Source organism: Drosophila sulfurigaster, chromosome 2L (assembly GCF_023558435.1).
Source record: "Drosophila sulfurigaster albostrigata strain 15112-1811.04 chromosome 2L, ASM2355843v2, whole genome shotgun sequence".
NCBI lineage: Eukaryota > Metazoa > Arthropoda > Insecta > Diptera > Drosophilidae > Drosophila > Drosophila sulfurigaster.
In genome coordinates this window covers 29,220,227-29,247,721 of record NC_084881.1, presented here as the reverse complement: position 1 = coordinate 29,247,721, position 27,495 = coordinate 29,220,227, and the positions used below count along the sequence as shown (strand labels likewise).

At 40.9% G+C, this 27,495-nt stretch overlaps 1 protein-coding gene and 1 long non-coding RNA gene across 2 annotated transcripts in view; both read right to left on the bottom strand.

Moving 5' to 3' along the window:
• Positions 1-7,625: 7,625 nt before the first annotated feature.
• The window catches only part of LOC133835172 (uncharacterized), a 96,534-nt gene continuing 76,664 nt past the window's right edge, over positions 7,626-27,495 (bottom strand). The window contains exon 3 of the long non-coding RNA XR_009893520.1: positions 7,626-7,801. This is a non-coding gene — a long non-coding RNA (uncharacterized LOC133835172). The remainder of the gene's footprint in view (positions 7,802-27,495) is intronic.
• Positions 13,299-14,573, bottom strand: LOC133835169 (trypsin-1). The gene is made up of 3 exons (XM_062265077.1): positions 14,282-14,573; positions 13,825-14,216; positions 13,299-13,761 (listed from the first exon to the last, which is right to left on the bottom strand). Exons 1-3 carry the CDS (start codon positions 14,481-14,483, stop codon positions 13,408-13,410), a joined length of 948 nt encoding a protein of 315 aa, XP_062121061.1. The 5' UTR covers positions 14,484-14,573; the 3' UTR covers positions 13,299-13,407.

The window sequence follows — 27,495 nt, the reverse complement described above, 5'->3', positions numbered from 1 at the left end:
AACCTCAACTGTCTTTCATTCCGTCTGTTTTTGTCCCTCCATCCCTCCATATCGCTCATTTATTCGCCGGCTCGTAGGGCGCCTAATTTCATTTGCTTTTCCACCGTTGCCGTCGCGTAATTTATTTCACCGCTAATTTGTATAAATTCTTTTCTCAGTTCGCATTAAAGCGGCGACGAGACATCAACACAAAATGGCCGACATTTCCCTGTCAGTAGCAGTTCAGTTCAGGATGGCAGTTCCCCTTCCCCCGCTCTTCTTTGCTTTCTACATGTTTTTATGGCCTTTGTTGTTTATGTGCTTTCGCCTGGCTGCAGTTCAGTTCTTACATTCGATGTTGTTGTTGTTGTTGCTGTTTTTGCTGTAATTCATGCACCTTTGTGCTTATAATTAAGTGTCTGGACTCACCGCGGTTCATCCCCCCTTGGCCCGTTTCTTCCCCGCTTCGCCCAGGCTTTGTTGTTCGGCGTTTAGTGTGCGAATTTATGACTGTTTTATGGGAGCATAAGTTTCATTAGTGCGTAATAAATCAAAGTAACTGGAAGGAGAGGGTTTTAAGACTTTCGTGTGCCATCCGCATTTTACTCATGACGAATATTTAGTGTGTTTATTATCTTGTCAACAACCAACTCATTGCCAAATCTCTTTGTCACGCTGCGGGCACTAAATTACGCTCATCGAGCGACCTAATTAGCCCACAACGCACATTTATTGTTATCCCAGTGACAGACTCAACTAATATATCATTGACGAAATATTTTTTTCTAATATATCATTGACAAAATATTTTTTTTCAAATCAGAACTTGCCCATGCCTTTTCAAATTCATAAGAGTTTGCGCCCATAATCGATAAATTATTTTCGATAACATGAGAACAGTTTTTACATTAGCAAAGACATGAACCCAGGCGCGTAAAAGTGCGCAACGTGAAGTTGGCTGCTAACGCAATATTTGTCTTTTTGTCTATTTGGCGCGCAACGCAAACTTTCACTCACTTGAAGTTGGCTGCGCAACGCAAATTGTGACTCACGTAAAGTTGGCTGCGCAACGCAAAATTGAGTTCAATTAGCGCGTCATTCAAACACATATTTTTCTTTATGGGTATTAAGTTATTTTTAATATCGCAAACCAGATTTTATAATGAACACGTAGGGATAATTTTATTGTACTATAATTTTAACAGCTTTGATTCACCAGTAATCTTTGATGGGTAATTGCAAAATCCACCTGCATTCTGTTAATTTAGCTTTGAGTAGAGTAATTTACGTAAATTTAACTGATACAGCAACACAGCGGTAACAAAGGGAAAATGCATTATTAATTCTGAAAATAGCAATTTGCCTTCAGCTTTGTTTGCAATAAACATTATGTTGATTACAAGTTTACGGAAACGTGGAGCAACATTTACACACAGGGCACAATCCCTAGAATCCCTAGAACTTTATGCTTCCGCCAGTTGCCAAGTGACTAAGTAGCTGGGGCCAACTGGAGACAAGACAAATGCGCCACTGACACGTGTTAAGAATTCCGCACATGGCCAGTTGAAATGCCACACAGTCAGCACTCTCCAGACGAAGAAGGAGACGGCGACTTCTCATGCATATGCAGAGTCGTCTGGTAAGACGAGCCCGCCCAGAGACCAGAGAAGCAGTCCCTTTTTCTCTCTGCACAAATTTCATAACAAATGACTAACAACATGGCCCAGTCAGTTACAAGGCAGCAACGACAATCGCAGGCTAGATAAACAGCAGCAACAGTAGATGCAGATGCAGAATCAGATACATGTGCATGTATCTCGAATCGAGTCGAGTCGAGTTGAGTCGAGTCGAGTTGATTCCCAGCTGTATATCTGCATGTGCACAGCGGGCCGATTAAGCGAAATGATGATCAAAGTGCTGCAGCTCCAGTTGGGGCAGCTATTGATTGCGTGTGGCAAATAAATGCCACAGTCCGAAAGTACGATACGAGTACGAGTAAAGTTGCAACAGGCAACAGGCAGCAGGCAACAGGCGACTGCCAACTGAGCGCACAGGAAGCGCCTCGCTCTATGCTTATCTCGATCTCTGTTATCTGCGACTGCATCGCTCAGCGGTCAGTTGAGATGCAAGCGGGAGACAGAGAGAGAGGGGGAGCACTGACATGGCGGACAGCGCCAGCTTAATATTCAATTTGTGCAAACGTTTGTTAAATAAGTCTCTGCACTGTTTACCCTTCTCTACTCTCTCTGTTGATGCCTTGTATTTGTATATTGAAAATTGGCCACAGTCTCCGCTTGGACCTTGGTGGCAGCTTAACAAGGCGCAGTTGCCAATTCACCAACTTGCAACAATTCCGAATTCCCAACAGCAACAGTAACAGGCAAGGGCTGGGCTGGGGCAAGCAATCAGCGGGCTGTGGCAAGCACGTACAGAGCAGCTTTCGCGCCTCGCAACTTGTTGCTGGCAACACTTCATTTATTTTGATAACCATAAGATTGCGAATAAAAAAGAGCAGCAGCAGCAACAACAACAATAAGAACAACAGCAACTCAAACTCTCTATAATCCCAGGTCAACCCTTAGCCTGTTGCGCCTTGATTGAAATTGCAGCCGACGGGCCAGAGACAACACACACACACACACAGAAACACTCTCAAATACACGCAAACCAGACTCGAGGCGCATTCGCCACGCATTTTCAATTCGGTGGTCAGGTGTCAGATGACCGCGCCGAAGTTGACAACTGACACGACGCTCCAGGGCCATTTGGCAGCATCCGCAGCAAACAGTTTTCCCTTCCGCTCCTCGCCCGATTTTGTGTCTGGCCAGTGGCATTGACATTGGCTTGCCTAACCCAAACTGGGCGCAGCTGTTGAAAGTCAATTAATGCAAACCAAATATCGAAAATTAATACAGGAGATAGGCTGGGGAATGCGAGAAATTTATAGAGGAAAATACTGGAGGTACCTTAAAGAAAACCTTCTTTCTGAATTGTCCCTTGACTTTTCTTTATTGATCACATTTACTAAGCAATCCTTTGGCTCTCTTTATTGTGTACTGGGTATCACATTTACTAAGCAATTCTGTGAATATCTTTATTGTGTACAGGGTATCACATTTACATACGTCTCTGATTGCTGAGTGCTGATTGCTGTCATCGTCGTCGTCGTCGTTGTCGACAGGTTACGGTAAATGTCATAAATCCCTCGTGCTAACTGTACTGCCTGGTCACAGCTCACAGGAGTGGGTAGAAGAAGTCGGCGAGGGAGGCACACCATGTACTAGTTACATACGAGTATTTTATCGTGCCTGCCAGCTTGCCAGTTTCCCAACTTGCCAGCTTAACAGCCTGCCTTATAAGGCTAGCCTCTCAGGGCTTGCCGAATGTTGCCCAGCTGTGTCAATGGCCATGGCTTTGCTTTTTGCCTTTTGCCTTCTGCTATTGTTGTGGCTCGCTTTGCGCATATGCAACGCCCTCCCTTCTCTCCTCTTTCTTCGCCCACTGACCCGCATCCCTTGCTTGCATCAGATATCTTTGGTAATTTTTCAGCCGAGGCTGATTGTTCAGTGAGCCCGACTTTACAGTCTGACTTAGTTTTCTGCACGAGGTCATCGCTGGCAGTCGGACCGCCCGCTGCAACTGTCTGTCTCTCAGTCAATTCAGTCTTTCTCTGTCTGTCGTCTGTCCAGTCTATCTATCTATCTGACTGCTGTGACTGTCTCCTGACTGTTTCTTACTCAGTTTGGCATTTTTATCTATTGCCGCGCACGTCGGGTCACATTAACGGTGCTTTCTCAACGCTCGAGTTCTCCAATTTGATTTCCTTACCTTTGCATTTTCGCATGCTCCCCGCTCTCCCCAGCCCCCTCGCTATTCGTTTCTAGTCTGCGACCAGACCCCGCGGCTTGGGTTCGTTCCGCGCAACGCAAACAAACAATTAAAGTCATCAGAACTGTGTTGCCATTGTCGAGACTTACCGCACACACTTGTTGACTGGATCGGAACATGCCAAACGATTTTCCCTCACAAATTCCCTTCTCTCTTGATCTTTTTCTGTTTTGTGGTTACGTAATGTTATGCGATAGAAATGTCATAAATAAATTACACAAAAATCATGGGAATACTTTTATTAAATATATACAAATTCATTTTATTTTATTAGATAACGTCAAATTAATTATAATGCTAGTATCTCATTTTCTTTTTACAGATGAGAAATTACTTCGCCTGACGGAGTTGGAGGACCTCTACAATTTCAAAGTATAGAATATAATAAGATACAAAAATAAGTAAAAGTAAATTTTTGGATGGCGGCTTCCAGTTCTAAATAACAACTACAACTATCGAAGGGATTCACTTTTAGATAATATGTGGAGAAATTTAAATACCAGAGGAACCTAATAGAAGCAAGGAAATAGAAGCAAGGAAACTTATCTTGAAATTCGACAGGACACTTTTGCAATTAAATTACTTTATAATTGTTTGCTGCTGTTTTATGTTTGCCTGGTATTTTACTGTGTGTAACTTAATAATCATCTTTTATACTTAATTTAAATTTGAAACGTAACTTATAATAATATGTAACTTATACTTCACCGTATAAATATGACGAAAAATAAATAATATATATTTTAAAAATGTAACGAATTATCATATTTGTTGTTTATTTTCAAATTTAAAATTTGAAATTGGCGCCATAAAAATGAAAATCATATAGCATACTTTTAGGGTGCACCATTTATTTGAAATTTGCCAGGTGCAGGATATCTTGAAAACTACAAGGACGATTTGAATGTTCTTTGGCAGGATCATAGGTCTCACCAATAGATTGCGTTTGACATACGAGACGCAAGGAAAAGACAGGATACGGTTGAGATATTCGCTATTATTTGTATACAAAAAAGTCCTTAAAACTTGGCTGTGTATAGGACATTCGTCCTTTTAAGTATGACAATCAGTTTCTATTGAAATGTGATATCCTTGTGCCAAAGGACATCGTAATCGTCCTTCAAATGGCCGAGATATGACGAAACAAACAAAACAAAAATTTTTATGTTGGTGCCAAAAATTCAATTTTTGTTGCATACTTTGAGGAGGCACCAGCGATAGTTTTTCGAAAAAAGGCTATATCTCAGCCATATCCTGCCGCATTTTCAAAGGACACATGTTGCTAGGATCACAAGGACGAACTCCATCGATCTGCATCAAAAAATTATGGGGTCATCTAAGGATCCAACACTTGTAATTTTTCAGTCCGGGGGCCGAAGAAAACCGGCCGAAATCACAAATTCCAGGATATCTAGAGAACCGCAAAGACGATTGGGATGAAATTTGGCAGGATAATAGTCCTTGCCAAGAAACTTCGATTGACACTAGTCCGGCAAGGATCAGACAGGATATGCCCGAGATATACGCTATTTTCTGTATACAAAAATATCCTTATAACTTTGCTGTTTGCAGGACATTCGTCCTTTTTGATATTCCAATCGGTTTCTATTGAAAAGAGTTATCCTTGTGCCAAAGGATATCTCGATCGTCCTTCAAATGGCCGAGATACGGCGGAATTTCGAATTTTCGGCCAATTTTTCTATACCTACCCCTTGAAAAAATGTAAGGTCCTTTTTTTAAGGATCCTTAAAATCCTTGAATGGCATTCGATAGTCCTGGCTCTCCTGAGTTCAAAAAGGTATGTCCTGACAGGATCCTTTACGATTTGACAGAGATATGGCAAAAAAAACAAAATAAATTGAATTTTAACGGATTTCTATTATTGTCGGTTATTTTTAAATTTCAAAATTGAAACTCGCTCCTAAAAAATAAAATTTGTATGGCATACTTTTAGGGTGTACCCAATTTGAAACTCGCGCTGAAAAATTCAAATTTTATAGAGCATACTTTTAGGGTGCACCAAGGATTTTTTTTCAAAAACAAGCTATATCTCGGCCATATCCTGCCGCATTTTCAAAGGACACATATTGCTCGGATCGCAAGGACGAACTCTATCGATCTGCATCAAAAAATTATGGGGTTATCTAAGAATCCAACACTTGCAATTTTTTGGTATGCGGCTCATGAAAAAATGGCAAAATTTGAAAATTCCAGGATAACTGGAGAACTGCAAGGACGATTTAAATGTCCTTTGGCTGGATGGTAGGTCTCATGAAAACTTGTTGTTTGACACATGACCGGCAAGGATCAGACAGGATACGGCCAAGATATACGCTATTTTCTGAATACAAAAAAGTCCTTGTAACTTGGCTGTTTGCAGGACATTCGTCCTTTTTGATATGCCAATCGGTGTCTATTGAAAAGAGTTATCCTTGTGCCAAAGGACATCCCGATCGTCCTTCAAATGGCCGATATACGGCGGAATTTCGAATTTCCGGCCAATTTTTTTATACCTTCCCCTTGAAAAAATGTAAGGTACTTTTTTTAGAAGGATCCTTAAAATCCTTGAATGAAAATCGATAGTCCTGGTTCCCCTGAGTACAAAACGGTAAGTCCTGACAGGATCCTTTACGATTTGACAGAGATATGGCAAACAAAAACGAAATTAATTATGAATCATTTTGAATTTTAACGGATTTTTTAAATTAGCGATTAAATAATGCACATTTTGTAGCATACTTTGAGGATGCACCAGGAATAGTTTTTCGAAAAAGGCTATATCTCGGCTATATCCTGCCACATTTTCACAGGAAACACATTGCCAGGATCGCAAGGACGAACTCTATCGATTGGCATCCAAAAAATATGGGGTCATCTAAGGATCCAACACTTGCAATTTTTTGGTCCGCGGCTTATGAGAAAACACCAAAATTTTAAAACTGCAGGAAAACTGGAGAACTGCAAGGAGGATTTTTATGTCTTTCTTCAAATGCCCGATATACGATAGAATTTCGGATTTTTTGCCACTTTTTCTATAAATACCCTTTGAAAATATTAAAAAAAATGTAGGGCAGATATTTTGTTGATATCTTTAGAATCCTTTACTGTTAGTTTGTAGTAATGTTGACCTTGTTTACAAAAAAGGTAATGTTCTTTTTCGATTATAGTTTTGAAAAGAATTTTTAATTCAACTTTATAAATTTTTTATATAATTGAGATACGGACCGTGGCGCATCTTCGACCACCTCCGCACCAGAACGAAAACGTTGAAACCATCGTTGTGCGGTGGAAATGGAAACTGTATCGGGTCCATAAACTGCACAAATTTTATTGGCAGCATGAGTTGCATTTTTGCCTTTATCGTAGTAGTACTGTAAAATATGCCGTATTTTCTCTTTATTTTGCTCCATGTTTGTGACGCTATAACTCACGAACGACTCAAGACAAACAACAATAAATCAAACACGTGTTAGCGCGGGAAAAGAGCTTTCCAAAAAAAGTATCGCATGAACCGATTCGATAAATAGAACTAGAACTACGCGCTTGCAAAGACACCTATCGGAAATACCGCAAGACTTTTTGGCCAACCTAATATTATACATTAATTTTAAAACATAGTAGTACAATATTATACATAGAAACTAAGGCATTTCAAATTATTTACTAGTTCTCATGGTGTTTGGTTAAAGGCATTGTATCTCACAGTTAAACACTTTGAGGTGATAATTGGTTTGTTAGCGTGTGCTTCTAGTTGCTGCACCTTGTGCCACATTTGAGTAGCACTTAGCACCTCCTCCCTGGTTGCCTCTTGAGTGGCCTTCCTTCCGATGATGATGTGTGCAACTGTGCCGCATTATAAATGTTTGTTGCCTGATTAAAATGTAAATCATTCGCAAGAAGAATCTATGTTAAGTGTGCTTGGCAGACAACGAATCTGAAATTGCAGAAATTCTCAGTAAATTTTGCTTTCGAAATCAACGAAATTGTAAATGGGATGAGAGGAGGTTTAGGGTTAGGTGCTGAGGTTATGGGGCTGAGACCAAAGCTTGGTCTACGGTGTGTAACTTGTTATTTGCTGTAATTAATTTTGAAGCCAAAGTGCTAATTAATTCAGAGCGCGAGTGAGCGAATGAATGGCTTCAGGTGAAGGCGTTGGAAGCGTAAAGCAAATTATGCTCAACATCCGCCGGACAGCTGTTGCTGTTGTTGTTGTTATCGTCATTGTTGTTGGCAGAGAAGCACAGAAGCTGCCGCCACACAATTAATGGTCAGAGCAAAGCCCAAAGTTAGGCGCTGCCAAAGTAATTTCTCAAGAATTTTTAGAAGCAACAGGAAACTTGCATAACTGTACGCGCAGAGTTCGGCAAAACTCTAGTAGCTTCTTAATGGAGATTGTGTTGCGGTTGCTGTTGTGGTTGTGGCTGTTGTGGTTGCAAGACTTACGCAATGCGACTGCTAAATGTCAGGCCAAATCAGAGATGAGATGTCCCGCCGCGTCGATCTAGGCAAAAGTGATCTCAGGCAGCCGCCAGCAGGCAGCAGCCAACTGAGCCAATAGTAACGCCTACCAATACCTTTAATTATAGTCCCAGCCCGCCAAGGACTGCAGCCCCCGGGGGCTAAAGTGTGTGGCTCTCTAGCTCAAGTCAGAGCTGTGTCTTTTCAGCTCTTCAGTCTCTTCAGTTGTTGCTGTGGCCAAACATGACGCACGTATAGAAAACATATTTCAAACTAAACAAACTCATCAGAAAAAACGCTGGAACGCGTGCAAAATTAAAAGTAAAGCGAGAAAAAATGTAGACAGGGCGACAGCAACTGAGACAGCGACTGAGACAACAACAGCATCGAGATCTTGTTGGATCTCAAAGCGTATAGAATGCCGCTTGTTATGCACTGCACAGCGCCAAGGTCGTTTGATCGTTTGGGGCGTTCACTGGGGCTGCTCCCCCTTTAGTGCCGCAGGTGACGTCACCTCACGGCACAGAACGCATTCATTTGGTCACAAAACAGTTGGCCAGAAAACGCCCACGCCGCCAGCGAAACTAGCTGGAAAATGGCTAAACTTTCTGTTTCTGTTTCTTTTTCTGTTTCGGCTTTAGCTTTGTGCAAAGCCTGGCTGGCAATTTAGTAATTATAAAATGATTAATTTTTGTGCATTTTCTCAACACCTTCCACTTAGCAGCGCAGAACTCTGCTGGCTCTGGGTGCGGACCCTGGGCCAGGCGTTAAAGCTCAACTACTGTCGATTTAAGTGCCGTTGGGCCCATTGACCATTGCCCGTTGCTAGTTGGCCGCTCATAGGGTATCATTAGGCCCGGCAAAACAATTTAAAATAACTGCCGCAACTAGCATAATAATATTAAGAGACGATGGCGACTCTTCTCTCAACTCAGTCTTGGCCATAGATGTAGACAATTTTCATAATGGGCAGAAATAAATCTGCAAGCTGCAGCCGCAGTTACAGTAACTGCCACAGCTAAAGCTAAAGATGCCACAGCAGCATCCCTGGGAACCTGAGAATGCGCTGCACAACTTAATTAATAAACTAATGAGCAGTTTGCAGGCAGCCAAACGAGGTGCATTCTCATTCTGATTCCCATTCTCGGTATGGACACCGCCCGAAGACCCAAACTGACAGAGATAATCTGCCATCGGACTCAACCACCTCCACCTCCCTCGCTTCGCTCCTCTCTTTTGATCGCTTTGAACCCAGCCTATTTGCAAAAGATCAGTAAGAAATTAAAATAAATGTGCAACGTGCAAAAATGCCAAAAGATATCGCGCTAAACTAAAGCTGCGAACGTGTTGAGCAACCCAAAAATAATACAAAAATGTTTGATTTATGCCCCAGCTTATTGGGAAATGCCCCCCTTGGGAATACGTGACCGTAAAGTGATATGAAAGTGAAACAAGTAAGAGATTTAAGATTTACTCAATACTCTGACATCACAAGCAGCTGCCCTTGAATAGTATAAAAGCTCTTTATAATTATAATAATAATAATAATAAAGGTTGAAGTCAACGGACTTCAATTGTTACTGTCCTAAAATGTGACTATAGTCACAGTTATAACTGTTGATTGTACATATTTATATCTAATGAATGAGATAGAAATAGAGAGAGAGAGAGAGGAAAATAGATTGGCTGTTGCTTGAGTTCTTAGCGCTTTATAATTTGAAAAATAATTATATTTATAACAGAGGTAACTTAAGTTAACCAATAAAACAGTTAACCAACAAATCGGAAATATAAGAGATGTTTTGGCTTTAACATTCCTTTATATATCCACATATATCGCCAATAATCATAACATATAAACAATGAGAGAGCGACTCACAAAGAGATTGGTCGAAATAGAAATAGTTGTTGCTTGAGTCATTAATAATAATTATATCTATAACAGAGGCAAGAAATTGATAGGACAAAAGGGAATTTTTATTACCCGAAAATGCGTATAATTCCTCTAATAATTATATAAACAAAGAGAGAGAGACTCACAAAGAGAGCGATAGAAAAAGAATTGGCAGTCGTTTCGCTGTTTTTGTGTTTCATTCGAAGATTAGATCTGTCTGCTTTTATGACTGTCGTATTGAATAGCTAATATCATCATAAACCCAACAGTTAGATGTAGCCATAAATTCACGAAATAAAGAGAAGTCGTAGGCAGCGAAGACGCTACTCGGAGCATGTCATTAAGTTGTGTCGGGATTTGCGAAGCGTTTTACGCCTTTTTGCCCATTTATGTATGAATCTGAAAGTGTTTGTCTGAATGATGTTCAACTTACCGCCACTTGTCGGCTGCTGTTCAAATGATGTCTGAGCTTGCGTTGAGCTTATAAATATTAATGGTCTAGACACTAGACATATATATAAGATATAAGCTTCAGTCGGATGACGAGTCGCGGAATTCTTGAGCAGCGGCTCATCCTGCAGAGCGGGACTGAAAGGGAAACCGTGTCGAAGTAAATCATTTTCATTTCACTCGCTGGTTTAATTATCACAATTCCAGATTTGGTGCATGTTCTGTGGCCGTGTTTGCCTCTTGGCTTTGCACAGCTCATAAATTGCGGCACGAACAAGTTGATGCTGACGGCGACTGCTGAAAAACAACAAAAAAGCAAAGAGAGAACGTGAAGCAGCAGCAGAAGCACACAAGTTGAAATATTTATGGCAACTTGTAAATTGAAAATAGTCTTAGTTTTCTTAGCTGCAATTGCAATTGCAACTGCAACAGCAACAGCTATGGCAATAGCAGGTCCTATTCAAATCAATGAAAACTGATAGCCTTGGAGGCAACAACAAGTCGACTTCTAGAAGATGCGCGTATTAACATAGACACAGCCCTAAGTATAGAGGGAACAACTCTCCCTAGACCAAAGATGGCACCGGCCATGGCAACTTGCAACAGCTTTTAAGCGACATGCCAACACTTGCAACTTCTCCCCCTCTCTCTCTGTGTGTGCAGCAACGTATCATTAACAAGTCACGACAAATTCGCGGTCAGACATTTGAAAAGCCAATGCCAAATTTGGTGAGGACAACGCCGACAGTTGGGCCTGCCAATGGCATTAGATAAACTGCAACTTCAACTCCAACTCCAACTACGACTTCGACTCTTCGACTTGGACTTGGACTTGGATTGTGACTCTTTGCTGGGCTGGTATCAAGTGCCAAGTGCCAAGTACATGGACAGGTTGTGGCGACTGCCGGCGGCGGCTTTGAACCACAGAGACCACCGTCAGTTGCGAGGTGTGAAAAATCTAAAATGCAAACACGAATGCAAGTGCGAATCCGAGTGCCACAATCTCTCCACTTCACTCCACTCCACTCCATTTGTAGTTGCTCCCTTGGGCGCTGCCCAAAAATAAGCAAAAAAAAAAAGTAAGAAAGCTATAGTCGAGAGTGCTCGACTGTGAAATACCCGCCAGTGTGGTATTAATTTTAAAATTTACCAAATTATACACTAAAATATACCAAAGGTTATATTTGGTATATTCAAACAGTACTGCATTCACAATATACCGCAGTGTGGCAATAGTTTTAAAATATACCAAAACTACAAGGATTATGCCAAGCTAATACTCTAAAAATATTACTAAATACTTCCAAGAATACTACAAATATACCAAAGGTTATATTTGGTATATTCATACAGTACCGTATTCACAACATATCACAGTGTGGCAAGAGCTTTCAAATATACCAAAAATAATAAGATTATACCAATCGAATATACCAAAAATACTACTAAATGTTCACAAAAATACTTAAAATATATTAAAAGTTATATTTGGTATATTGATATAGTACTACATTCAAAATATACCATAGAGTGCAAAATATACAAAGTATATTATATTATTATACCAAAGCAACTAGGACCCATAAAGACGAACACAGGGACATGGCTCTATCGTATTGGCTCTTGTCCCTGATCAAGTATACATATACTATATATACTTTATATGGTGGGAGATGCCTTGTTCTGTCTCTTAGATATATTCCTCAGAGGCACGAAGTTATAATACCCTTCTAACCTATGGATAACGGGTATAAAAAAAAACCGAGGGAAACAAAAGCGAAAAGGAGGGAAAACTCCTCCTCTGTTGGATTCGATTCGATATGTTTTTTTTTTGTGTGTGTGGAGAGGGATTCGATTCTCATACGCATGAATTATTTATTTCGATTGTCTGGCGCGTTGCTTGGCATTATTTTTAGTGGCCATAAAGAGCCAGTGAATTTATGAGTCAAGCAGAGCAAAGCGATCGGACTTGGGAGTCGAAGATGGGAGTCTGCAGCAAACAGCAAGCAGCAAGCGCGATCGCGATCGCTCAAATTATCGCAAGGGGCATGCAAAATTTATTAACAAACATAAAAATTGCTCCAGAATTTATTTCATCTTAATTCAATTTAACAACTTAAACAGCCATAAAGTGTTCACATAGTAAATCAATGGCAGACGATGATCATATAGTCAGTCGATCGTAGTAGCCCAAGCCTAGACTCTGCTCGGAGAGTCTCCTGGCCATCGCCTTGTGCCAATGTGAATTTATGAGCTGTGCATAAAAATGAGTCAAAACAAATTATGCCGCCAGTCGCCAGTCGCTAGTCGGCAGTCGGCAGTCGCGAGTTGGAAGTTGGCAGTTGGATTGACAGCTCGGAGCAGGAATGATAACCGAAGCAGCCACAGCGAGCGATTATGATGTGAGCGAGAGTCTGCTGCCAAAGATTTCGATCGGACGTTGCAACAATTTCGAGGCATTAATCATAAAGTTGAACGAGATTCGAGATTCAAGATTCGAGGGTGGATCAGAGATCGATACTCTCACTCGACGATAAGAATCAATTCGCCATTTTAGAATGCAGCCCTTGGGCTATTCTATTCTTAGAGACTCTGACATCTTCTTTGATGTATTCGAAATTAAATAATATTTTATGGTGAATTATTTATTGGATGAGCAGCATGTTGAATAATTTAGAATAATTTAGAATGGGATTAATGCAAGTGAAACTATCGTATTCGGTATTCCATATTCAACTCTAGCTCTGGCAATAGCAGCCATCGGCAGAGTTCTTCTTGATCCAGTCGATGAACTTGCTCACTCTGGCATAGACACCAGGTGCATTGGCCTGGGCACAGCCGTAACCAAAGGACACCACACCAGCGAGCTTGTAGCGACCCTCGTTGACAATCAGAGGACCGCCACTGTCACCCTGGCAGGCATCCTTGCCACCGGACTTGACCAGGCCAGCGCAGAGCATGACATCGGAGATCTTCTCCTTGTAGCGCGTCGTCCTGCACTGTTGGTTCGTGATGATGGGCACTTCGACCTCCTGCAGATAGTTGCTGGTGGTGCCGCCCTCCTTGATCAGACCCCAGCCCGCAACGGTGGCCTAACATTCATATGCACACAATTATAGCTAATCAAATACAAAAGACTTAGGCGACAAACTTACCGTCTTGCCATCAAAGTTGTGGTTGACATCGGGCAGACAAACGGGACGCATGTTGGCACCTAAAGGCACAACAGAGTCGAGCTTGAGGAGCGCCACATCGTTGACAATGCGTTGGGGATCGTAGTTGGGATGGACTGTGGTCTTGATCACCTTGCGCACAATGCCAGGATCCTGCGAGGATCTGTCCAGCTGCAGCAGACGAATGCTGATCTGATCCCTGTTGCCGTACACACAATGAGCGGCAGTCAGAACGTAGCGATCGTTGATCAGCGAGCCGCCGCAGAAGAGACGCGGATAGTAGCGACCCTTCACCAGCTGCGCGGTCCAAGGATACTTGTTGGTGCGCACCTGTTGGCCGCCGACAATGCGATTGACATTGGGCAAGCCGCAGACTGAAAAAGAAGAGAGAGAAAGGATTAAAGAGAGAGAATCTCATTGCTTTACTCGTGTTACTCACAGCAGTTGGCTTTGGTGGTGCATTGATTGCGAGCTCCTTTACGTGCTCTGCCCTCGTTGAGCTCGTTCTGGTGAGCCACAAGATCGACGACATCCTCGAAGCGTTCATTCACAGTCCTCAGCTGATCCTTGGGCGCATCGTAGTTGTATTGAGCCAGCGCCAGGCTGCAGCCGAGCAGCAGCAGCGCTAGTTGGGAACGCATCTTGGTGTTGTCTGGAGTTGTCCGGAGTCGGGTGGAAAGTGACGCTGATGTTTGCACAGCGCCAGCTACTTATACCGCCTCAGCGAATGTGAATGTTGTTGTTGCCAAAAATATGAATGTTTTATTGGAGTTTTGCGATTTGCTTCATTTCATTTCTTTTCTTTCTTTCTTTCTCCGCTTTCTTTGTTTGCTTTCAGGTTTATTTGCATAACACTTTAAAAGCTGCCTCAACCACAACAGAAATCAACAATAATCAGCAGCAGTCAGAACAACAGCAAAAAAACAAATAAACTTTTGGCTCTTAATTCGTTGCTTGAGAAAAGTGGAGCAAAACTTGAAGCCGCCTCCGCGTTGCTTAATGGACTTTTAATGCCCTTGCTCTCGAGAGGCTTAGGCAGACTCATCGTCATAACGATCTTCGACGTCGACGTCGACTTCGAGTTGAGCCGCCTCTGACCCAGCTCTGGCCAAAAATAAACTGCAAATTCCGCAACTCAACTCGAGTCAAATTCATGCGATGCGATGCGCTGAGTTGGCAATTTCACGAGTGTCTCTCTGACTGAGTCTCGATTGTGGATTGAGCATAAATACTGCAGCACTTGCAGCATAAATATCCTTTAAGTGCCAGTTATCCGGTATCATCATTAACCACACAGCCAAACGCCCGCTTTCACGCTGTTGCGCATAATTTACAAGACTTTAACTTACATTCAGTTGCTGCTCAGCCTCCTCACAGTATTCTCCTTCTTTTTTTTTTGGCATATTTTACTTGGCACAAACTGAGCAGCAATCGCTGTTCAGAGCTGTCCTCTTTGTGCCCGCAGGCTGATCATATTTTCTGGCCCCGGAATGTCGTCGCTTTTGGTGTCTGCCTCCAAAAATGGCATGCCCCAAGCTGCAAAAGAAAATATAAAATATGAATAACATTACGGTCAAGAATAAGAGCGTGTGTCGTTATGCAACATGTGGCACTTGCGGTGCGGCAAGCGGCAAGCGGCGCGTGCATGAAATTGCCAATTTAATAATATTTTAATTAATAAATTATGTAGGACAACCCGAAATCAGACTGCAACTCAAGAAGCCATTACCTTTTTTATGGCCCATAAGTGCAGCTTTTTATAGCGTCTCTCTTCTTCTTTTTTGCTTCGCAGATTCAATTCTTGTTTACAAACAGCCACAAGGAGAAGGCTGCTTCGGTTGCTTCGCTTCACAATATAAATAATTATATTCATAACTCCACCGAATATTCAGTTATTACTCGATCGAATTATAGTTATAATATATGACCTTACTTTTAATGCAATAAAAGCAGTTATTTCCTTATGAAATGAAGAGGGAGATTGCTTCAGGAAAAAAGGTGCTTACAAGAAGAATAATGATAAAGAGAAGTGTTAATTTATAAACATTTCAAATAAGGGATAAATTCATAATTTCAAAATTAAATTGTAAATCATTTTTTAAAGGATTTCTTGACATAGAATTGAGTTATTAATTGCATTGTTCAAATATGTGACATTAATATTTTATATCAAAGGTAATATAAGATAGTCTATAGCTTTGTTCTATTTAAAATAAAATAGATTAATTTAATACGTAGATTTCTCCAAGAAATAGTTCAAATTAATTTTAGCTAGTCTAAATTTATGAACATATCAAATACATATTTTGAGCCATTATTTTTGAGTTTGACCCAGTTTGTAAATGGATTTCTTAGAGAATTCATAAATCTCAAAGCAAAACTGTTCGAGATTTATGAGCATACATTTATAGACTGCGCATATTGATACTTTTTTTCGATTAATAACTTAATAGACGGTTAGCTAACGCGTGTCTCTGGCTTTTAGCTATTCTGTTCCCCAAGCATAAATAACTTTTACTTTTATGTCAAGCCCAAATGGTAAAATGTAAATGAAGAGTTGTGTGTGTTTAGCATTTGATTTTCGAAATTTCATTTGCTGTTTTGCTTTGTTTGTGACTCATTTACATAGCGAAAAACAAAACGAGAAATGAAACTAAACGAAATTAAAGCAAATATTATAATCGATTTAGAGATGCGCATATTTTGAATCTAGTAATATTTCAGTATACCAAATATAACATTCGGTGTACATTAGTATTCTTCAGTATATTAATTTGGTATATTAATAGCTTTCTTACATGAATATTATGAATGTAATATTATGTTAATAAACCAAATATAACATTCGGTATATTTCGGTATATTTATTAGATTTCTTACTTGTATTTACATTTTGAATGTAGTAATATTTCAGTATAGCAAATATAACATACATTAGTATTTTTCGGTATTTTAATTTGGTGTATTAATAGCTTTCTTACTTGAATATTCAAATTTCAATATACCAAATATAACATTGGCTATATATTTGTATATTATTGTAATATACCAATATACCGAATATAACATTCGGTATATTATTATTTTTGGAATATTAATTTGGTATATTTTTAGAATCTGGTACCTCACAGTCCACCATGATTTAAAAATATGAATAACTAATAATAATAACATTAAGCTGCTGCGTGACAATAGAATAAAGAGAGGCAAAGACTCAGCTACCTCACACGCTGATAAGGCGATTGTTGAAATCAATTATCCAAGTGCGGTTGCATGCAACATGGGCGTGGCAGCACGACCCAGCCACCGTAGCTATGCGAAGGTTCAGTACGTTGAACTTGCAGCAGCAAACTCGCCGCTTGCCCCATGCCAAACTATAACAGAGAGTGTTTAGAAAGGTTGAATGGCATTTGCCGTTCACTTGGTTCGTCTGTCCGTTTGTTCGTTTGTCCGTCAGTCAGTCAGTCATAAATTTGCATAAGAAAAGAATTGCATTATCTAAGCTAAGCAAGTTGCTGCCAAGTTGCCAGTTGAGCCATCCAAGTTCCATCCAAGTTGCACTTATCTAGGCGGCACAAACAATCAGTCGCAGCCACAGTCGAAGTCAAAGCCACAGTCGGAGCATTTTAATTATTGTGTGTGACGTCCACAGCAAACATCACACACACACATAGTTATATGATGCAAATGTCTCTCAGTTCTTGAGTCTAAGTCTCGTCTTGGCTTCTGACTGATGTGCTGCATTTGATAACTGCCAACAATGAAGACGACTTGGACCCTTAGATAATATAAAGCTGAAGCCAGCAAATCTCTCTGGCGTCTCACTCTCATCCTCTTCCTCTCCCTGTCTTTTCTATTTTGTTCTCTTTGTCTCTTTCTTTCTGGCTTTTATACGTTTACAACTCATAGAAATTTGTAGCATTCGCAGCCCGTTGGGCAAACAAATCTAAGGTCTGAAATCTGCTCAACAGTGCTGGCAAAAGGAAATGCAACAAGAGCTTGACAAACAAATTGAATTGCTGACATTCTGCATTCTTAAAAATAAGAGAGAATTCTTTAAATAAACAAAATATAATAAATCTAAATTGGAATTTTAGTCATAAAATCATCACAAACAAATTCAATTGCCGACAAAATGCAACAACTAAAGGAATTAAAGCAAATGTTTGTTTGGGCATATTTGAATCATTACAAAGCTAACAAATTGACTTACTGACAAAATATGAAGGAGAATTCCTAATACAAGTGGGAGTTTTATAATCATCACAAAGCAGAACAATCAAATATAAATTCTAACATGATGCATTCATAAGTATATGTTAAGAGCACATTTCTAAGACAAATATGTAAAGAAAATGTTTTTTTAAAGCATATTTGAATCATAACGAAGCAGAGAAAACACATTGAATTATTCACAAAACTTAATCTCAAATATAAAGCAGAATTCCTAATATAATAATCACCACTAAGCAGAAAGCCTTAAACTGAATTGGTTACACAATATAAAAGAAAATTCGGAAAAGAAGTAAATAAATCTAACTTTGACTATTAAGATTATTTAGAGCGTCTAAAAAAGTACTTCATTAATCAGAATAATAATTGTAGAATTAGTTCATTAAAATCTAACTGCAAAACGGCCAAATTGTCAGCACTGTTCTGCGGCTGCTACCGAAGCGCTGGCAACTGGCGGATGGGCAACATCTTCTTCCTCCTCAATGACATTAATTCATTTTGTATGCAAAGCAATCAGTGACAGTAGCCGTGGCCTCTCTGCCTCCAAAATGCAACAGCAACAGCATCAGCAACTGTGCAACTCTGATTCTAAAACTGGCTGCAACTCTTGGCAATTAGAAAAAGAGTTGGAAAATTGTATGCGAGTAAGAGTTGAAGTCAAAGTCAAAGTCAAAGTCGGAGTCGGAGTCGCAACCGAAGTCTGTGTTGTGAAGTGATTCTGGTTGTGCAGCTTTTCCAACTGATTTGCATTGCACGATTCTCAACTTAATTTAACATAAAGTAAACAAGCGCAGTTAACAAGCCAAATACAAGCCATGAGCGTGCGGGTGCCACAGTTGTGACCAACCATTCTCGCCTCCCAGCCTCTCTTTTCCTCCTCCTCCTTGATGAAGGGCTGCTTACATGCTCTGTCACTGTCCTCAGTCCTCAGTCCTCTCCTCTTCATCCTCCATCCTCCGGCTGTGTCGTGTGACGTGTTTGTGGAAATTCTCAAATATTTGAACTGAACTCTCTGTGGTCAGCGTGAAGACTGCAGTAGAGAGCTTTCTCACAAGTCAACGCCAGGCGCGCGAGACACTTTAACATGGAGCATCGTGAGGAGTTTATTAAAAGCAACGACCAGCCTCTTCAGTCTGTCTCTGTCTCTATCTCCCTCTCTGTCTGTCTCTGTTTTGTGTGTGCAGTCAAATCCTTTGTAAGGTAATTGCTCATTTCAGTTATAAGCACGCACAGCACACCACAACTCAACAAGGTCCAAGACTATGTCTGTGTCTGTGTCGCCACAGATGGCAATCGTTGTTATGGCCACGCCTGTTGCAGCATTCGATGCTGCCTCGAAGGGCTTTGGCAACGCTTTGCATGTCTAACAATTGTTCTTCTAATTGCGTTTATGGTCATGGCCAAAGGAAGCAGCCCGAAAGGATTGGCTTGTAAACGCAATCGGACAAGATAATCTATGGCCAGCCAAAAAGGGCGCTTGTTCCTCTTGCGTGAACGTGTGGCATGTGGCATGCAGCATAAGGCATGTGGCATGCATTTGGGCCGCAACAAATTGCCGCTGAATTCTGTTTCTGATTCTGATTGAGTTCTTCAACTCAACTCAACTTCGCATTTATGGGCCCGCTCCATTAACTCGCCACAACAAAATGACATCGAAAAAAAATAATACAAAAAACCAAACAAAACAAATAATAATCATAGCAATATTGCCGCCGCTGCCCTACAACACTTCATTATAACTAAATAAGGGGCTTTCTTGTTCTTGTTCTCGTTGCTATTCTTGTTGCCTTGCAGCGGGTGTCTTCGACACTTTGAAGTGTGATCTTCGATTGGGTTTGAGTGAAAAGTGCAGCTTGAGGGCTTGAGTTTGATTTCTTGATCTGCCAGCTGAATGTTTGCGCACAATCCGTGCCTAAAAGTATGCTTTCAGTTATGGATGAGCGAATACGAAAAGCAGAACAACCTTTGCATCAGCTTAATGCAAATTGAGCAGAACAAAGCGAAGACAATATGTTAGCTATAAAATAGTAATGCATGATAATAATAGTATCTATAAATATTCATAAAATTCTAACCAAATCTTCTATGAGTTATTGTAATATCTTTGAGCTGTAATAACATTTTTATATAAAATGCAATAAAAGTATAGACAGCAAACAATAATTAGATGTACTTCATAAGTTATGACAACACTTTTTAGCACTCATTAATTAAATTATATTAATAATTTTAACTTTGTTCGTATGGAAGAATCTTAGTAACTTATTCAAGTTGTTCATCTGTTGACTTAACTTTTGTGTAGATCCTAAATTTCCTTACTTTCTTTCCCATTTTACTTTAACAAATTCTTGTTGTTCTTAGATTTGGTAACTAGCTTTGCAGCTACCTTGGATGATTAAAAATTCTTGTTTTAATAGCTTGATTGATTGTCGCTATGCCGAGATTGTTGATTTGAAATTGAATCCAAAAGAGTGCTAAGAAGCAAACTATATCTTGTGAAAACTCCTCGTTACTTAATCTAACTACAATGTATATTTTTCAGCATTAAGACTTAGCCCATTCAATCTATTAAAGAGCTCTTCCGTCTTTGCCCAATTGTTGCATGTTGTGTGCTAATCATCTTGTGGAATTATTTATTAAATATATAGAGCTTTATCTAGCTGAAGCACTGATGCTGTTGTCGTCTCGATATGCGGTAGAGCAGTGTCATGGCAACTTGGAGCTGGCAACTGGCAACTGAACTGAGGCGGAGGCTGCAAACAGATCGTGCAATTGCCAGTTATGGGCTGAGACTGAGCATCACACACAAAAGGCACACTCAAAAGAAAAAACTAAGAAAAATGCTTGCGTCAAATAAGAAAAACGCCTGAGGCAAGCGAACTTGAGAAGCACGAGAGAAGAGGGAAGTGAAGAGGTGTACACACATGGGCCAGGCCAAGTGTGTGTGGCTAACTTAAATCAGTAGAAAATTGAAGACCGAGGCTCACAGTGTCTAATGATAACTGCAGGAACTTTAAAGGCGCGAGATTGCGGAAATTTCAAGGCAGGCTCCAACATGAAGACAGGCAACTGAACAACAGCAACAACAACAACAATGTGGAAAACGACAACGACGACGACAAGTGTCAAGTGAAGCTTAGATAAATTTCAAAAAGGGCAACAACATTGGCCAACACAACAAGACTTTGACTTTGACTTGGAGTTTGAGACAGCGAGAGGAGGCAGAGAGAGAAGAAGAGAAGAATGAAGACTGCGGCCTCACCTTGCCATGCCGCACAAGTAGCCTGAGGGCGGCCTCAGCAGTTGAGCAGCATCCTCGACTTGCCCCAAGTGGCATGCCACAGCAACAGCAACGGCAACGGCAACCGAGACTCGTTCGCATTTGAACTTGCAGACACGCTTTTGGCCCTTAACATTTTTGACCGTCATTTCGGCGATATAAATTCCTCGGCTGCAGAACGCAAAGAGAAAGGAGAGAAGAGAGTACGAAGGGGGCATACAACATGCTGCTGCTGTTGTTGTTGTTGTTGCTGAGAGCGAAAACGCTTTTGGGTTGCACTTTCTTCTGGCTTCACGGCAGCAGCAGCAAAAGTGTAGATCAGCGCGAAATCTAATTTATGCGGCAAACACAACACAACGTACAGCAAACAGCCATGCAACATGTTGCACGATGATGACGACGATGATGCCAGTCAGCCAGCCTGGCAATATTTTTATTTAAAAATTGCAACAAGCAGGCAGCAGCCAGCACCCAGCAAGCGGCAAGCGGCAACGACAATCGAGGCGAACGAACAACAACGACGCATGTTTTATGACTCTCATTGTCATTTATGCAAATTAGACAACGGCGCGCGCGGCAACAGCAACACAACAGCCAGAGAACGAACTGATGTGTAGTTCAAGTCCAGGTTGTGGCATGATCCCGATCCCGATCCCGTGGTCGATGTCGATGCAACTTCTAAGCAACGGCGCAAATTTCCCACCAAAAGGAACGAAGGAACCACAGAGAGCAGGGTCAGAGAGCTGGAGAGTTGTCCCTTTGGAGCTTGGGTTGGTTGCTTGCTTGCTTGGTTATGAGCAACATGTTTTATGATATCTGCGGGTGATTTATTATCATTTGATTTAAAAAGCAGTAGACAGGACACACATCAATACCGGGACAGCGGACAAGCGGACAGCAAAAGAGTGGACAACAGCCGAACGAACTCTTGTTGTGGTCTTAGTTCGCTGAGCCGGGGCGTTATTTATAGTTTAGCGACAGGGTCCAATGGATAGAGTCTGCATTTCATGCTTATTATAGAAATGTGCGCTTTTATGACCGCGCACAGCATGTTAAAGGTGTAAGAGAGAGCAAGAGCAAGAGCAAAAGAGAGGGAGGCAAGGAGATAGTCGGCTGGTCATTTTAATTAGCGTTGCTCACTCCAAAGCGAAAGACTCAGGCAACAAACTTGATTTGTTTTGACTTTGCCATGGATCGTAAAAGCCAAGCTAATTAATTTCACTTCTTTCCCCTCCCGCTCTCTTCAGCGTTTAGCATTATGTCTGGCTCAGTTACAGTTAATTTGAGCTGAGCAATCTAATTAAAGCAACAGGGCGTCCAGCTATAGCCAACTTCAATTAGTTATATCCCACTTAGTTCTGCAAAATCGCTGGAAAGCATTTAATGAGCCACATTGGCCACATTCTCCAAACTCCGAGCTACAAATTCATTAACATTGCTCTCGCAAAAATTAAAGCGATTTAAATTCGTTTTCCTCATAACAAACGACAATTACATCACTAATGTATGAAATGAAATCATTTCCCTGGGGAATCTGCTTCTCTAATCTATGTAAATTTGTTGTTTAAATGCAAGATCCGTTTGTTGATATTTCCAATAGTTATTTCACAATCAACGACTTCGTCATTGTCAGCTTTCATTCCTCACTTCATCTTCCCCAATTGATTTTACACTCATGTAAAATATCTATAGTACACGATGTTGCTCATCTTTGTGGCGTGTGATGTGCATGGCTAAAAATAGTCGCTTAACTGTTTTCGCTTTTGCTTTGGCTGTTTGTTGCGTTTGATTTAATAATAATTCATTACCTTCACATACATTTAATTCAGCGATGTGCAAACTGCAAGTGGGTTGCCAGCAAAGTATTCAAACTAATTGTAACGAGTAAGCAAGAACCAAAGGCTATATTTAGTATCTTGGTATATTAGTACATATAAAATATACCACAATACACAAAATATACCAGATTGTCATTGTGAAATACCCGTTACACATTGTGAATCAAAGCAAAATACTGCGGTATTATTTTTAAATATACCAAATTAATATACCACAACATAGTAAAAACATACAAAAAGTTATATTTGGTATATTAATAATGTATTACATTCAAATTGTATATTTGGTATATTAATATACTACTACACTCAAATATACCATAAAATGCAAAATATACCAAACGTATTTCTTTAAGAACTTGTAAAATTTGTATCTGATCAAAACAAAATGTTGAGAAATTAAAGCTCTATTCTTTATAATTTCTGAGATGTAGGCATTCATACGGACGGACTAACAGACAGACAGGCGGATATGGGTATATAGTCTCAGATTTGTATGCTGATTAAGAATATATACTGTTACACACATTTCCTGAAGACACAAAGCTACTATAATACCGTATGGGTAGCGGGTATAAAAAGTAGCATAAAAAAATAGTTAAACTCACCTCTTCGAAGTGCAATTAAAGTCAGTTTCATTGCTAATCTTTTACGCCTCCATTCAAGCCATGCAAACTGCAAATATATCAAGAAGAAACCATAAATGTATCACTGCAAAATTAAAGTTATCTTAAAATGGCCTCCACTTATGTGCATTAATGAAATAAATCGCAGCTTGATTGATATCCAAAAGTGGATTGCTGAAAGTATTAAGATAACAATCGTTTTGTATTTTGTATTTTGTATCTTTACTTTTTGCAGCTAACTTATGAGGCAGCTGGCGCAACTTGTCGTTTATTAGATGTTTACATCTTATTACATTTTGTGGTCGCCGCTTGGCAATTAAATGTGCATTCACGTGCCACACAGCGGACAGTCACAAACATGCACAGACATGCACACAAATGCACAATGACATCATCCGCTTGTCGCTCGTAAAGCTGAGTTATGGCCAAGCTGATGAAGACTGTTCTCCTCTCCTCTCTCTCTCACTCTTCCCACTTTGAGTTGTTTGACGCCCACACAGAGAGTAAGACAAAGGCTAAGCTTGGGTTAGGTCCGGGCGAGTGTTTTCAATTGCAAATTGAATTCAATCATTGACTATAATTTGGCACACTCAACGCGACGCGACGCGAGTCGACTCGACAACGTTTTAACAGTTAAATGTTGCAGCGGCGTTTGCATTTAACACGCGCAAATTGCAGCTGCAACAACAACTGGAACTGCGGTCGTAACTCTGCCTTGAGTCCAGCTATGGGCATGCAACAGAGTTCGAGTCAGAGTCAGAGTCACAGGCAGAGTCAAAGGACCATTAGAAATTCTAATTTTTGGTTGCCAGCAACCACAGCAACAACAACAACAACCATAACAATTGGCTATCGGAACGTAGCGGCAATCAGGCATGCAAAAGTCACCCACAAGTTGCAACTGCAACGCCAACTGCTGCAACAGAAGGTGGCAAATATGTAAGTCACGTTGTACATACGTTGCAGCTAGGGATGGAGTGTAGAGAGGAGGAGGGGACTGTGACTCTGTGGCCCTGGCCAGGCTTTCTTTGGCGTTGTCAATGGCAACGACAAACGGCGACTATGTGTGGCTGTTGCCGTTCTGGCTGCTGCTGTTGCTGTTGATGATGAGGCTGTGTTGCAGATGCCGCCATAAACAATTGCGATAAAAAAGCGTGCGAATTTCTCACGAACATTTTGAGCCAATACACCAATACACACAAGAGTAGAATCTATCGCATCTCTGCCTACTGTGGTCTCAACTGTCTCTCTCTCTGACGTCTCTCTAATTCTTGGCGCATGTTTTGCCTGGCGGTATTTGCGCTTTGATTGCCCAAATCCGCAAAAGCAGACGAACAACTACGAACAGCGACAACAACTACAACTGCTGCCTTAAGTGGGCTGTGGGTCAAGCCATGGCCGGCATTGTTGTGGCACTAATGATTTTGGCATGGTATACAATTGATTGATTGCTTGATTGAGTGCATTGAACCAGCGCAATGGTCAGGGCCAACTTCAACTCCAACTTCACTCGAAGCCAGTTTCAGTTCAAGAGTCGAGTTGAACGAGTCTTAGGGTTAGGGCTGAAGCCCCACACACTCGGCAAAGGTCAATTGGTTTGTCTGCCCGCTTTCCGCCTGCTGCGCTTTCTGCCTGTGACAAGTTTTACATGCATTGCTCTCATAACAACAACAACAACCAACAGCAGCGGCAGCAACTGTTGCTGGCAACAAAACTCACGTCGAGAAAATTGTCCAACTGTTGGGTTTATTATTTCGATTGCGCAGTCCACTAAGAGTGCACACAGCAAGAAGAGCGAGATGGCGCGATTGTATGCAACCCAAGGCACGTAGCAGCACTTTGGCTTTGTCTGCGGCAGCAACTTGCAACTTGCAACCAGCCTCGCTTCACTCTTCTCTCTCTCTATCTCTTCTCTCCTGCTGGCAATGTGTGTCTGCTGCTGGGAGCACCACTTCTAATGATGCAAGCGAGGTCGTTTCCAAGCCTGCAACAAAGTTCTGCAACTTTTTGTTGTTGCTGCCTGCTGCTAGCTGCTTGCAATTCTTTTTTTTCTTCTTCTGCTGCTGCTGCTGCCACAGCCCCAGAGAGTCCATGCTTATTTTCTATTACTGCTTTTTCCACTTAAGGCCATTGCACTTTTTACGTGCAATGCCATGGAGGGCTTCTTGGCCATTGCCATCGTTGTTGTTGCTGCTTTTTGTTGTTGTTGCTTTTGTTGTTGGCTGAACGTGCAAAGGTTGTGAAAATGCTGACGCTGTGTGGAAAAGTTGGCAACAAATTTTGCGTCATGCTTGGAAAAAATGAAATGGAGCGAAAAAATGTTGCTGTGTCTGCGGCTGCTATTGCTGCTGTTGCTGTTGTGGCTGCTGTTGCTGCTGCTGGACAAAGCACCGACTCGACTTGGGATCTTCATGTTGCTGCGGCTGTTTGTCTGCTGTAAGCGAAATATGGGACTTTTTAGGTTCGTTGACTTTGAACATTGCATTGGCATTGTTCTTCTCACTTTATTATTTGCTTTGTGGAGTCTGCGGCTGCTGTTTTGTTGTGCAACAATTCGCGTGCAGTAGCCACAACAACAACACCAGCAGCAGCAGCAGCAGCAACAGCAGCAGCAGGCTCGCCTGTTGCCAGTTGCAAGTTGGCTGGCAAACAAAGCGCAAATAATTCATAGCACAGCGAGTCTTCTGCCTGCAGTCTTCAGTCTGCATTCTGACCCTTTCATTAGACGCAGAAGCAAACTTTATGCATCCTGCGCGTTGATTTCCATTTAAACGACAGCGTTAGAGAATCAACAACAGCAACAACAACAACTGCAAACAGCGAGCAGCAAACAACAAAAGCATGAGCACAAACAAAAACAGTAACAGAAACAGAAGCACACTCTCAGACACTCACATAAACACACTCGTCGATACATAAAACTGGCTTCCTTGATGCTATCCAAACCGATCCAAACGAAAAGCGAAAGAACCCATTAAAATAGCAGCAACTGCAACTGCAACTTCGATTGCTGCAAGTAGCATTCGTGTGCTGCGCGGTAGGTTGTTGTCACCCTTGCGCCGTTGGGCTTTTGATTTGCAGCAGCAGCAGCAGCAACCAGAAAGTATCTCGAAGCACAGTCAACACGACAAGCGACAACTTTGGCCACCAGCCACGTCAATGGCAGCAGCAACAGCCGCAGGAGTCGCAAGAGGGAAATGGACAGAGGCAGAGGCGAGAAATGCTGTGACAATTGCAGCTACTCCACTTAGAGTTGACTTGTGTTTTTAATAACTTCAACAGAAGTAGACTACAATTGTAATCAAAGCAATTAAAAGCTTTAAATTGAAATTAAGAGAAATGTAGATGGAATTTAAATATTCTTTTTCTAAATAGAACAAATAATAAAGTTACAGTTAAGTGTGCTTGAGTAAAAGCAAAACAGTTCAGTATTATTTGTAAAACATATCAAATAAATACTGAAAATATACACAAAAATACTGAAATATACCGAAGGTTGGTATATTGATATAGTACTAAATTCAAAATATACCATAGATTACTAAAATATACCAAATTATCAACCAAAGCAACTAAGATCCATAATAAGAAGGCGTTTTTCCCTATACAAAAGAATTTTTAATCTGTTCGCGAACAAATTTCTGGGTTCATAAAGACTAAAGTTATTATTGTATAT